Here is a 14,607-nt window from a genome sequence, read left to right on the forward strand (position 1 = left end):
TACCCGATTTTAGTTTATTTTAGTTAATTTGGAGGGTTTTCAAAAGAAATTTACTTTAATTGGAATTAATTTGACATATTAATAGTTAATTAATTAGTCACTAATATTAACTATATTATGTATTACATTTAGGATGGGGAAGAAGAGAGGATGCCCTTTTAAGGATGCTATAGCCCTGCAAGGCGAGCAAAGCAGAATGGAAGATTTTTTTACCAGATAGACTTGCCTGTGCTCTGGCTGATACAAGTAGACCCCAGAGCCTTTTGGAGGATGCATCTTTGTCATCTAGTAGTGTTTCTATCTTATCTCAACAGTCAACAGATAGTATTAAGGACGTGTTAAATAATGACCTTTTTCTCAGTTTCCTTCATCAGTTCTAAGTCAATCAAGATATGAAAGTCTAGATTTTTTAGCAAAACAGACAATGCTTATTTCAGAAACTCTGGAAAAAATTGTGAGAAACTAGATTTTATTATACAATATTGATTGAAGGAAATAAGTCCTAGGCAAGATTCTCCCTATGAAGGAACCACCTACTGAGTTGAAAACAAATATGGGCAGAACTCAGGATTTACATAAACTAGCATCAGAGAAATTGGACAGTCATCTAAACTCGAAGTTCTGGGATGTGTCTGGCGTCACCATATAGTGATCCTGCCGTGGTAGTTTTTTAATATTTTTCCCTATCAAGGACCCTTTATAAATTGGGCAATTAAGTGGCAGACAAGGAGACATCTGGCACACGCATTTAGTGCGTTGATCTTATGTTGATCTTAAGATGGTAGAATGGATACATGGCCTCATTTACCTTTTCTTCCTTGAGGATACTTCATTACTTCTATCCCAGCTGGACTATCTTAGGAGATATGGTATGTCCACTGAGATTTTTTCAAGATTCTACAGCAAAACCTTTAGTTCATTTAAAGAAGGGCTGTGGTCAAAAATGTCAGGCTAGTAAGAATTTTCCTTCTGCTTTCTGGAGGTCCAACAATGCTTTTTGAGGTTAAATTACTCATGGAGGGATCCAGTCACAGATTCCCAACATAAAGTATAATTTAGACATCAGTATCTTGTTCTTTTCTGAACTGCATTGCATGCTAAATGGCGATGTCCACTCAGCTTCATTCATTCAGTTGCATTGGGAGTCAAATATGATAATATGCTTTTTATCCAATTTTTAAAATATATTCAAAATCCTCCCTAGAAAAATCATGCAAAAATCATATTAGTTATCTATGTTGCCAAAGCAAGTAGAAATTAATTTTCCCCCCTCCAGATTTCTAACCCTTTCTGCAACAAAGAATTCATGGAAAGAGTTGAGCTGTACTACAAAAAATGTGCAAATATCCAGAGCATAGCATCTGAGTATGGATCCAGGCTGAGACAAGAAGAGGGAAAGAGTAAGTACTAAGCCACAGTCTATGAATGTTGCTTCCTACCTTACTCTGTTGTACACTGTGTGTGTTTGTGTGTGACAGAGTTTATAGTCTTTAACTTAGGACTTGGAGGATAACTATGCTACACTTCTGCCTGGGCATATCTACATTACAAATACATCTTAGTTTTATACAGCATTATAGGTCATGGCTCCCTCTCATTGACCAAAGTCCTGGAACTGTAGTTTGGTGAGGAATCTCAAGTTCTTGTCTGATTAGAGACCTGTAGTCCCCCTCACAGAACGATAGTTCCTAAGATTCCCTGGGAAAAGGGAATAATTGTGATACGCATTCACAACTGTTATTGAAAACACTTATTAATAAGGATGTAATCCCGTTTCTGCTTCCGAATAAACATGTTCACGATTGGGCTGAACGTCTGTAGTGTACGTATGCTCACAATCTTAATAACTGCTCAGGGACCAAAATCAGGCAAGAGCATTGCCGCCTTTAAAAGGGAGAGACCTTGGGATAATTTTTGACATTATAAAAGTAACACTGAAGGAAAAAAATAACTGCTGGATGTGAGAAGTTTCTAAAACATCAGCCAGGATAATCCACTTTCCTTTTCTTCAGGCCTTCGTGAAAACTATTATTTGGAAATGAACAGCAAATACGGAGGAAACCTCAAGTGCAAAGCTTCCTTCTGGGGAAAAGAGCTGAGGGAGGAATATAACGACTTGTTCAAATTTCTGCAGGAGACTGATTTACACTTGCAAGGAGGTAAAAGGGAATTCTTGTTTTCCTTTTGTGATTTCTGAATATTGGCTCCAGTCCAAGGCTCTGAAACATCCGTTGTCTTCATGGTGAGACATGCCTTGGTTGGTTTAGCATTGCATAGGCTTTGGGGGAGGCTGTTCCTTGCTGTCAAATAAATGAAGTATTCCATTTAGAGTATTCCATTTATTTCCTGCTTTTTTGCAGAAGTTCAGGCCGTCACAGAACTTATGGATTTGGCCTTCTACCTCATCTCCTAATTTCTTGGTGTAATGAAGCCATCCCAGGACAGCTGCATCACTCAGTGTCCTCTTGCTAAAATAAGACATGACTAGGCCTGAAGCCTTCTCATAAATCATATTCTCTAGCCTGGGAGCCAAGCCCCCTAACTCTGTATGTGTAGCGTTCGGCTCTGATTACAGAGGATAGAAAGGCACTCAGTGCACGTATTCTGAGGCATTGTGTGTGTGTTATGTGCCGTCAAGTCACCTCTGACCTATGGTGACCCTATGAAGGAAAGACCTCCAAAACGTCCTATCATTATCAGACTTGCTCAAATCTTGTAAACTGGAGGATGTGACTTCCTTTATTGAGTCAAACCATCTCATTTTGTCTTCCTCTTTTCCTACTGCCTTCCACTTTTTCCTAGCATTATTGACTTTTCCAGTGCATCTTGTCTTCTCATGATGTGAATACACTATGATAGCCTTAGTTTTGTCATTTTAGTTTCTAGGCAGAATTTAGGCTTGGTTTGATCTAGAACCCACTTATTTGTCTTTTTGGCTGTCCATGGTATCTGCAAAACTCTCCTCCAGCACCACATTTCAAATGAATCAATTTTCTTCCTGTCAGCTTTCTTCACTGTCCAGCTTTCACATCCATACATAGTAATGGGGAACACCATAGTCTGGATTATCTTGATCTCGGTCCCCAGAGACACATTCTTATCCTTAAGGATCTTTTCTAGTTCCTTCATGGCTGCTTTTCCAAGTCTCAATTAGGGATGTGCACCCCCCCCCCCCAATCCAGGAAATACAGATCTGGATTTTGGGAAAACAAAAAATATCCAAGTTCCCTGAAATCTTGGCAAGATTCTCTAGTATGGTTCAGCAAGAATAGAGAATATCAAATTTATTTGGTCATTATTTTCTATGGGGAAACCTATATGGGGGCTATTTGGGGGGTTGGGAGGGGTCATTTTTTGAGAAAACACCAATTTTCCAGGAACTTATTCCTCACTGTCCTCTAAAAACCTGCTAGGTTTTAAGAAGATTGGATCCCGGGGGCCAATTCCATGGGCCCCTGAACAAGGTGCCCCCAGCCCCTCTCCACTGTTTCCCAAGGGGAAATAGTCGAAGCCGACTCCCACTTCAGAAACCCACTGGGGCACGGCTGCCCTGATCAGTACACACTCCCAAGTGCAAACTCCACACACGAGCCCCACAGGACCAAACCGATGCCCCTGCAAAACCCAGCCCCCCCCCCCTGAGCAAGCTGCCCAGCCGTTCTCCATTGTTGCCTGTGGCAGGGAAGGTTCCAAGCTAGCTCCGAAGCAGAAACGCACAAGGGCACGGCTGACAATGGCCAGAGGCCACTCCCAAATGCAAGCTCAACCCGGGGAAAGCCCAACAGAACCAAATGGAAGCAAGGGAATGTGTGTATGGAACGCCCCCCCCCCCCCGCCCCAGAAACAAAGTGCAGCAAGGGGACCAACAACATCGAACCGGAGAAGCATGTCAAAAGTGCGAATTCCAGCCAAACCATACTGAGGCAAGGGACACTATTGCAACTTAGCCCAACAGGACCAGTGTCAGTCTCAGAAGTCAGGTAGACAAGGAGAACTCCTGCACGGATTGGCCCCTCCCTCCCCCTTCCCTGCCCCCCTCCCCCCTTCCCTCTTGGAAAAAATGCAAGAGAAGCCCAGGAAGTAGCCAGTCTGAGGCTGAAGCAACGTTTCCTGGATAAACCCAGATTTGTCCAGAGTCTGGATCTGGGATTCTCTGATTTGATTTGGGAAAGCCGAATTTAGCCAGATCTGCAGAAATCCAGCTTTTTTTCAGAATTCCAGACCCGGATTGTGCACCCCTAGTCTCAGCCTTCTTCTGATTTCTTGGTTGCAGTCTCTCTTTTGACTGAGCTAAGGAACAGAAAATCTTTAACAATTTCAGTTTCTTCCCTGTCAACCTTAGAACTGAGTAATTCCTCAGGAGTGATTACTTTGTCTTCTCGGTGCTTAGCTGTAGTCCTGCCTTGGCACTTTAGCCTCCATCATGAGTCATTTCAGGTCTTCTCTGTTTTCTGTCAGTCATGTGGTGTCATCTGCACATGTCAAATTGTTAATGTTCCTTCCACCAATGTTGACTCCACCTTCTTCTAATTCTATTCCAGCTTTCCTTATGGTATGTTCTGCATAGAGATTGAACAGATGGGGAGATAATATACATTTTTGTCTGACACCTTTCTGGAACTGAGTCCTATCACTAAATAAGCCTCAGGTTTGGGGACTCTTGTGTCATACTTTTTAGGAGTTATATAATCTGTTACTAGCCTAAATGTTGAAAAATGTATGGCAGGGTTTTTTCTATGTTGCTTTTAAGTAGGGTTGGCCCACCATGGAAGTCCAGGGTTGTTATGCAGAGGAAGGCACTGGCAAAACTGCTGGTGAACGTCCTTTGCCTTAAAAACCCTTAAAAACACTACGGGGTTACTGCAAGTTGTCTGCAGCTTGACAGCACCTTACACACAGACACACATGCATACGTTATTGTTTGGTTTCTTCTGTTACGGTGCAGTGCTCTGGGCAGGGGTCCCCAATGTGGTGCTTGTCAGTGGGTTTCCAGGTACCCTTTTGCTTCTTGCTCAAAACATCTTTTCTCCAAAGCAAATAGCTAGCTTGGCTGTCCTCCACCTCGCTGGAGAAGGAGATGCTTCGGGACACCATTCCCCTGCTGGGGCCAGGGGATCTCCCGCCCCTGCCTCTACTCATCTTGGCCAGCGGGGGGGGGGGGAAGGGTGTGGGAATGCTGCGCCGGGCACGCTTCTGGTGTGGCACACTTACGTCACCTCTGGGAGTGACATTATTGTACCACCCCTGAGAGTACTCCTGCACTTCTTAGCGGGTCAGTTTTGGCTCCAAACAGGCCAAATGAAGCTCATTTGTGGCCCAAATCAGCCTGCTGAGAAGTGCATATGCACGCTCCCATGCCTGTGCGATGATGTCACTTCCTCGAAAAGCACCCAGGAACAGCAAAAAGGTAAGCCCCAGGTCCCCGTACCCTCCCAGCGAGATGGCAACCTTAGAGATACTTCAGAAGAACCTTTCTGCATCCTGGGAGAACCCATTCAGAAACAGCTGCCTCAGTCACAGGAGGATGTTTATCTTGCAACCTACCAGCATCCCATGGCAGCCATTTCGTGCTTGTTCTTTGTGGCACCCATGTTGTGGTGATGCCTACTACCTGTTCTCAACATTCCAAAAGTGCCTGCAGGCCCAACCAGATTGCAACGTCTAGCTTAGAAGCTGCTCTCCATGGTGCTAGAGTCTATATGAAGGTCTTTGTTTGATGTGTATGGCAAGTGCTGGAGCCCTCTGCAAAGCTGCCAGTTGCTCATCTCCCATTAAGGCAATAGTTCTTCAGCTTTGCTGGATGGAATGTCACTGTTCCATTGTGATTGCTCTTTGTAGTTTTCCACAATGGAAAGACATTCAAAATTCTTCTGAAATAAAAAATCAGCTCTTTGTTTTCATTTAATGTATGTTGGGTAAGAAGGCAGCATAGTATAGCCCGATCTCATCAGATCTTAGAAGCTACACAGGGTCAGGCCCAGTCAGTACTTGGATGGGAGGCCAACAAGGAAGACGGGTTGCTGTGCAGAGGAAGGCAATGGCAAACCACCTCTGCTCCTCATTTACCTTAAAAACCCCTCGATGGAGTCACCATAAGTCAGCTGTGACTCAACAACACACTTATACACGTTAGAAATTTTGAAGGAGGTCACAGCTGGGAAGGTGCCCTGTAAGTTTCCACTGCACCCAGTTGTACTACTGAAGAGGCAAGCTGTGTTTTTGTTAACACTTAAACATAGAAAAGTACCTTGCCTTTCAACATGGGAAGAAAAGTGCAAAGAACTTCTGGCTCTTTCTCTGCCATGTTCATGAAGGTCTTGGGGGCCAACTGAAAGTGTATTCAGGACAGCTGGTTATATATGCCATAACAGAGTATCTAGCATGCACAGGACTCATTCATAGGATCCAAGCTGTAATGGTATGTAATGTTTTGCAGCTGTAGTTCCTGAAAGCCAAAAGGATACAGTGTTAGAAATTGGACACAGGATATTCAAGAAAGCTGCTCAGAATCTGTCCAGGGCTGGTGGCTTACATTATATCAATTCCTCTGTCCTGTCTCTGATGGACTCAAGCTGTTGTGGTCATCACAGGGCTTCCTATGTGCTTGCTGTTATCTTTGAAATCGGACTGGGTTTGCCCATCGACCCAGACCAGGTAAGAATTGGAATGTCTCTAGTGGGGGAATGCTAAACGGAGAAGATTTACTTAAGAGGGAATATGGCCAGTGTTGTATATCTTGTAGGCTAGGGACAGTTTTATAGAGAGACAATGTGAAAGCAGGGATAGCTGCTTGTGCCCATTTGCATAACCAGAAGCGGAATCAATCTTGCCCTTCCCCTGTGCTTCATGGGCTTTTTTATTTTAAAAGTTGATGAACCAACATTTAGCTGAACGAATGTACATGCAGCACTGTAAAAGGTATCTAAAAAAGCACAATTTTTTTTCAATTGCAAAAAATTTCTGAAAGCTGTGGATACTGGCTGATCAGCATGCCAACTTCCATAAAGTTGCAGCCTTGAGCTCAGCCTTCATATGTATTATCTGCCTCCAGCCCTTTGCTTCTAGTAAGACAAATGGTTGCAGAAAGAAAGAGAACATTTAATGTTAGTTCACATCCTACCACGTGTATCTTTCCTGTCAGGGCTTGTCGCTGCCGCCGCTGGGCAGGACGCCGGCTGGGCCAGCCCTGACGTCAGAGGGGCACCAGGGATGCTGCAGGACCCTGCTCTGTGGAAGGAGGGGTGGTATACATCACCCTGGCTCCCTCTCAGTCCACTCACTGGCCTGCTCAACATGGTCTGCTTGCCCTCTGCGTCCTCCATCATCTCCCGCTCCATCACCCCAGAGTTCTTCCCAGCCAGCTTTTATAGGGTTTCCTTTCTCTGCCCCGCCCTCCTTCCAGGCTTGTTCCCTCTCCTGACTTGGCCCAGCTGTGCCTTCCCTCAGGTGTTTCCCTCCTATCACTAATCCCTTCTAGGCTTCTTTGCCTTGCTGGCAGGGTGGGGTTGAATGCGAGCCATCCCCAGCTGAGGTCTCCTTGGCCTTGCTCGTGAGGAGCTGCCTCAGTAGGCCTTTGAACTGCTGAGCTAGCCTGGCCTTGCTCATGAGGAACTGCCCCAGCTGGCTGCTGTGCTGCTGAGCCTCCTTGGCCTTGCTCACGAGGAATTGCCCTGGCCAGCTTCTGGGCTGCCTGCTCATTGATGCCGGGCGGGGCTGCCCATCTCCTCCCCCAGAATGCCTGTGGCAGCTCCACCTGGAGGGGCTTGGCTCCTAGCACCTCCTGAGCCAGGCTACTGTCCTCTTGCCGGGGCGTGGCTCTGGGCTGTAGTGGCTGCTTCTCCTCCTTGGTTGGTAAGGGCTCTGTTTGGGCTGCTGCTGGGTCCCTATTCCCCCTGCCTTGGCCCTTTTCCTCTGGCCTGCTTAGCCCCCTCTCTTCCCCCTGGAGGGTGGGACTGGCTGGTCTCTCCCTGCTCCCTCCAGCCCTCTGAGGCTTTGGCCTTTTGCTCCTTCCCCCTGGAGTGGGCAGGTTCTGGACCTGGTTGCTGGCTGGGGTGGTAGGGCTACTGCCTCCCAGTTGCCTCCCACTGCTCCCTCCTGGCAAGTCTGGGGGCTGGGACGCAGACCCTGGACATTTCCATCATTTAAATAGCCAGGATTGTGGCTTGTGCCTCTAAACTGTGTCTGTTCCAAGGGAAAATTAAACCATTGAACTGAATGCTGGTTCCCTGATTGCTAGTTTATTGATGGTTGTTGTGGGTTTTCCGGGCTGTATTGCCGTGGTCTTGGCATTGTAGTTCCTGACGTTTCGCCAGCAGCTGTGGCTGGCATCTTCAGAGGTGTAGCACCAAAAGACAGAGATCTCTCAGTGTCACAGTGTGGAAAAGATGTTGGCAGGTCATTTGTATCTACTCAGGAGGGGTGGGGTTGAGCTGAGTCATCCTGTAAGAGTTTCCCAGGGTGTGTGGAATGCTAATGGCGGGAGGCTTCACTGTATCCTGAGGAGGTTCTTTTGTATATGGATTGGGGCTTGATGTGCTAATCTTCTCTGCAGGGCTATTGTCCAGTATAGAGTGTTTTGTTAGCCTGGTGTTTACAGGCTAACAAAACACTCTATACTCGACAATAGCCCTGCATAGAAGATTAGCACATCAAGCCCCAATCCATATGCAAAAGAACCTCCTCAGGATACTGCCAACATCTTTTCCACACTGTGACACTGAGAGATCTCTGTCTTTTGGTGCTACACCTCTGAAGATGCCAGCCACAGCTGCTGGCGAAACGTCAGGAACTACAATGCCAAGACCACGGCAATACAGCCCAGAAAACCCCCAACAACCATCGTTCTCCGGCCGTGAAAGCCTTCGACAATACATGCTAGTTTATTGTTTGCTAATTTTTTTTTAGTTTTACAGTTTATTGTGATTTTATTGCTGCTTTTATGATGAGTTTTATATTTTGTAAGCCACTTATGGACCAAATAGCAGGATTATAAAAATCAATAAGTAACAATGTTATCCTGAACAGTTCCATGTTTTGAAGCCTATTCACTTCCATTGACTTAAAAGGGTTTAACTCTGCTTAGGATGATACTGTAAGAATCTCACAGATTCAAGATTCAGATCTTGGTGTTCAAATAGATTCCAAAGTTACGTTTCTGACACACACGTACGACCAAAACACAAAAACAGTCTGTTGGGCATATGCAATAAAACTTGCTAATATAGTAAGATTATCCCAATAGTACATAAAATGGTTTTATTCTGCTGGTAGTAGCAGAGTGGTTTTCTCAATACGTGACATACACAACTGTTGCCTTCAGTGCTCTTCAGTAAGAATTTATCACACTTGCTAGCTGAAATTGCAAAGAGAAATGGCTCTTAAGTATGCATAACGTACTAATTTGCATTCCTGTTTGTTATATTTTATTATTAAGCATAACAATACTTAAGCATGTTTCAGGTGGGTAGCCATGTTAGTCATAGTAGAACAAAATTGTAGAACAAAATTGGAGTCTAGTAACACCTTAAAGAACACACAATTTCCCAGGATATAATAAGCTTTCATAAGTAAAGGCTCGCTTAGTCAGAAAACTGACAAAATGAGCTTCGTCTTATGAAAACTTATACCCTGGAAAATGTTGTTGTTTCAGTGCTGCAGGATTTGAATAATTGAAGTACTATGGGATGTGGATAATGAATAATAGGTTTAAAGATTAGCTGTTCATTGAACCTGACGTATCATTTTCAGTATTTTGACACCTTTTGTTGTTGATGTTATTAAACTTACATTTCTGATGCTTATATTTTGCCAGGGGCTCCTGTACAGTTTGATCGCTGCTCAAGGAGGTGATAGGCTGGCTTTGATCAGTCTTGGATATAAGCACTACCAAGGGATTAATGGTTACCCACGTGATCTGGAGTTATCATACGCTTACTACAGTGACGTTGCTGTAAAGACGCCTCGTGATCATCAGCGTGCTGAAGGAGACCAAGTAAAAAAATATACATTATCCAGATTTATTTGTCCCATCTGAAATATATTAATGGACCAACATTTTATTTATCAATGGATTTGATACAATTATATATTGCTTTTCTGCCAAGGCAGTTCACAATTCAGAATAATTGTCTACAATGTAATACAATATAAAAATTGTCTTCAATACAATACACACCATATAAAATAGTGTTACTAGAGGTGACAGTGTCCTTGTGGCTACCATGAGGATGCCACTGCTATTTTAAAGTCATTTAAAAATGCCACAAAGGCCGGATCCTGATCTGGCTAGGGGCCCAGCACTCTTATTCCTCCATTCCTTATCACGTTACCAAAACAGCTGCAAGGGAGTGATGCGGCTTTGTTGGCACTTGATAAGCCAATTTGGTGTAGTGGTTAAGAGCGTGGGACTCTAATCTGGAGAGCCGGGTTTGATTCCCCACTTGAAGCCAGCTGGGTGACCTTGGATCAGTCACAACTCTCTCAGAACTCTCTCAGCCCCACCCACCTCACAGGGTGATTGTTGTGGGGATAATAATGACATACTTTGTAAACTGCTCTGAATGGGTGTTAAGTTGTCCTGAAGGGCGGAATATAAATCAAATGTTATAAGGTGGATGGGAGGAGAAGAGTGCCTCAGCCCATTGTACGGGAGGCCTTGCAGCATTTTGAAACGGCAGTGGAATCCTTGTGGCAACTATGAGGATGCTGCCATATCTAGTGTGACGATTGCCCCAGTGGCCTCAGAGTAGGTGTGGCCCCTTTAACAGCGGGTGGCGGCCTTGCAGCTCATCCCTGGCCTGACGGGGGTCTCCTGGCCTCTGAGGTCTCCCGTGCTCCCGTCCCCTGTGCTCCTCCTGAGCTCAGTGCAGGGGGTCTGACCCAGCGGGTGGGCTGTAGCATCGTTCAGGACGAGGAGTCCTGGGCAGCCTGACTGGGCTCTGCACAGAGCAGCCTCGCTCCCCTCCTACTGGCTCTCTGAAACTGGACCTCCGCCCTGGCTGCCTCGTCTCAGAGCCCGGCTGCTGGCAGCTCTTTCGGCTCTGCACCTCCGCCTCCTTGCTCCTTCTCGCCTCCCTTTCTCGCTCTCCACCATCCGCTCTCCAAAGCAGCGTGTCTTCCTTTCGAAGCTCCTGCCCTGCTGCTCTGCCCCTCCTCGCCCCTGCAGCGTGGCGTCTCGTGCCAACCCATCACATCTAGTTTGGCCCTGAGAAAGGGACAGGAATGGAAAAACAAGGACTTTCAGAGCCGATGCTTAGGTTTTCTTCTATAACTGTTCCATAAGGTAATGATAATAATTGCATGTGCATTCCGCTCTTCTAGGCAGATCAGCGCTCCACTCAGAGCAGTGAGCCATTTCCTCTCAGCAGATAAAATCTCAGCCGTCTTTTTACTTCTCCTTCCCCCTCCCCACGCTGTAATCTTCTGTGTGATAATGAGGAAAACGATTTTCTTTTGCTGCTTCTGAGAAAGTGAATTCTGATTCATGAAAGCTCGTGCCGGAATAACAACAACAACGCGGTTATAAACCACTCTTGCAAACAGTTTAGTGCTCACTCAGAGCAGTGAACACAGTCAGTGCTATTATTATTTCCACAATACAGCTGGGGAGCTGGGCTGAGGGGAGTGGCGTCCCCAGTCCACCTGCTGAGCTCATGGCAGTCATGGGATTCGAACCAACAGAGTGCTGAGCCACAGTCCAGCCGCTTCACCACTGTGCTGTAAGAGCTGTCTACAGGTGGTCTCTGCAGGACACGGGTCTGAGAGGAGAGGATCCCCACAGCAGTTGGTCCCAAATTAATTAAATAGCAATCTACCAATAAATCTGTCACACACACCCTATGTGATTAAGCATGAGGAGCACCCATATTTCGGGTCAACTCACTGTTCTTCCACACCCGGTGACCATGGCAAGTTCCGATCCACGCTTGGCCATGGCAAGTGGCTGGGTGTCCCTGGGCCAGTCGCTTTCTGTCCGCTTAATCTACCTCACAAGGTTGCAGTGGAGAAAGTAGAACAGAGGAGGGGAGAGTAACGCCATGCTTTGGCTTGTACGTATGAAGGTGGCAGACCGTGGGCCCAGTATCGTCTGTTCGGGCCAGCAGCGGCTCTCCCACCAAAGCCCTCCCCATCCCAGCCCCCAGAGGTTCTTTCCTCAGGAGAGGCCAGAGACTGGACATGTGGGGCACTGTCTGGGCCAAGCAGGCACTCTTCCACCGTGCTTTGGCTCTTTTGGATCGGCTTAGCACTGACCCAACGGCAGACTTGCGGGGTTAGCAAACTAAAGGAACTCCAAGCGCTAGAACAGAACACACCTACCATTTTCAGAGATGTGAACAAGATCTTTACTGTTTTGTTTCTTTTGCTCTAGGCATTCGTAGAAGTAATAAGGTTTGAAGATGACAGCCTACTGAAAGCTCAAACCAAAGAAAACGGTGACCTCTTCATGTGGCTGAAACATGAAGCCATAAGAGGAAATGCAGCTGCCCAGGTGGGTGTGCTTTGGGACGCATGAATTCAGCAACCTCCCAGGAGAGCAGGTGCCTGTAAGAATATACAGGGCTGATTCGGGCAGGCTCGTATGCCAGTTCTATCTCAGGAAAGTCTGCAGTGCCATTCTGGTCAGTGACTCCAGTCTAAGCCCATTGAAACAACCAGCATAAATTGGGGTGATTCTGCATATGGTTAAACCAATAATCTCTGGAATAATAGGTGTGATCCTGGTGCCAGTGACAAAAATTGCATAGCCTGAGCCAGTGATCGAAGATGCATGACTGTTCCCATTCAAATTCCAAACAGGGACTCTTGGGACTCTTCCTGCTCCAGTAGGGTGATATATGAATTGGCTTGGGCTGTAACACCACATCCAAATGTAGATGTTGCCTGTGGGCTTCCTAGAGGTAGCTGGTTGACCACTGTGTGCTGGACTAGGCGGGCCTTTGGTCTGATCCAGTACGGCTCTTCATATGCTCCAGATGTCTTACTGTCTTTCTAAATTGCCTAACAGTGCAATGCTATGCGGAATTGCTCCAGTCTAAGCCTATTAAAATCAATAGATTGGAGCAGCAGCTTTGCGCAGCGTTGCACTATAAATCATCTTTCTTGAGCATATGAGAATTGAAAACATTTATGAAAATGTGCAATTAGTCCGTCTTATTTGATATTTATTCATGTTTTTGTCTTGCTTTAGCAACGGTTGGGACAAATGCTTTTCTGGGGCCAGCAAGGAGTAGAAAAAAATCCTGAAGCAGCTGTTGAGTGGTATGCAAAGGGTGCCTTGGAAATGGAAGACCCGGTATCCTTGTATGATTACTCCATTGTGTTGTTCAAGGTAAGATGGTCTTTGAACGTTGCCATCCTAGGCATAGTCACACCTTTCTAACACCACTGAAGTCAATGGACTAGAAAGGTGTAACTCTGCTTTGGAGGGCACGGCAGAAGTTCACACGAAGGATATTCTTCTTGTTAATGGTTGCAAATATTATTTTCAAACTCACAAGAAATATTTCAGGATTTTCTCCCAATTTAGCCATGATTCTAGAGGAGCCAGTTTGGTGTAGTGGTTAAGAATGGCAGGACTCTTCTGGAGAGCCGGGTTTGATTCCCCACTCCTCCACCTGAAGCCAGCTGGTCACAGCTCTCTCAGAGCTTTCCCAGCCCCACCCACCTTACGGGGTAACATACTTTGTCAAAAATGTAACTAATGTCTTTTCCCTACTCAGTGAAGTAAGTTTTGCCATTGACGCAAACTCCAAAACTTTTATCCACCATTCCTCCACTGTAGACAATGTTGGAGTTTTCCACTTTTGTGCATAGAGTACTCTTGCTGCTGTAATAAAATATAAAAACAGAGTTTCAAAGCTTCTTTCCAACTGGCTGTCCATTGTTCCCAACAAAAAAAGTCTCTGGTTTCAACTGGATTTTAATCTTCAAAATCCTCTGAATCGATGATGGTATCAGCAACCAGAAACTCTTTGCTTCCTTACATGTCCACCACTTGTGATAAAATGTCCCTTCTTGTTTAGCACATTTCCAACATACATTTGAAGCATCCTTATACATTCTAGGAAGTTTTTCAGGAGTCATTTACCAATGATACATCATCTTGTAAACATTTTCTTTGATACTAGAGCTTAATGTAAATTTCAACCCTTTTGTCCACATATTTCCCCATTGCTCCCTTAATATGTCATGTCCACATTTTTTTGCCCATTTAGTCATACATTCTTTTACTTGCTCTTCTTCCATCTCAAACCTCAACAAAAGTTTATACATTTTAGAAATAACATTTTCATCATTTGTACAAAGGGCAATTTCAAATTCAATTTTAGATTGCTTATTAATATATTCATCTATTTTTTCCACTGACAACTCTTATACAGATTTACATAATATTGATAGAATGCCTTTTGTATATCTGAAGTATCTGTTAATACCTTGTCTGCCTCGTGTATTTTCAATATCCAGGAGCTCTCTAGAGTTCTTCCTCTGCTCTTTATCTCCTCCAGAATATGTTGCTTTTTCCCTTGATTCTTTTTCTTCAGTTAAGCATTATGCTGGATTAGATAACCTCTAATAAATTCTTTACCCGCATCCCAGACCATTCTCATG

The 14,607-nt window shown here is 45.1% G+C and overlaps 1 protein-coding gene across 2 annotated transcripts in view; it reads left to right on the top strand.

Annotated features, from left to right (window-relative positions):
- Positions 1–14,607, top strand: part of SEL1L3 (SEL1L family member 3) — a 49,325-nt gene that overhangs the window by 19,419 nt on the left and 15,299 nt on the right. For both annotated transcript variants that reach the window (XM_054999551.1, XM_054999552.1), the window contains exons 8-13: positions 1,277–1,400; positions 2,013–2,159; positions 6,437–6,654; positions 9,812–9,991; positions 12,368–12,487; positions 13,187–13,327. In XM_054999551.1, coding sequence (XP_054855526.1) covers positions 1,277–1,400; positions 2,013–2,159; positions 6,437–6,654; positions 9,812–9,991; positions 12,368–12,487; positions 13,187–13,327 — 930 coding nt within the window. The remainder of the gene's footprint in view (positions 1–1,276; positions 1,401–2,012; positions 2,160–6,436; positions 6,655–9,811; positions 9,992–12,367; positions 12,488–13,186; positions 13,328–14,607) is intronic.

The sequence above is a fragment of the Eublepharis macularius genome, chromosome 15 (genome assembly GCF_028583425.1).
Source record: "Eublepharis macularius isolate TG4126 chromosome 15, MPM_Emac_v1.0, whole genome shotgun sequence".
Lineage (NCBI taxonomy): Eukaryota > Metazoa > Chordata > Lepidosauria > Squamata > Eublepharidae > Eublepharis > Eublepharis macularius.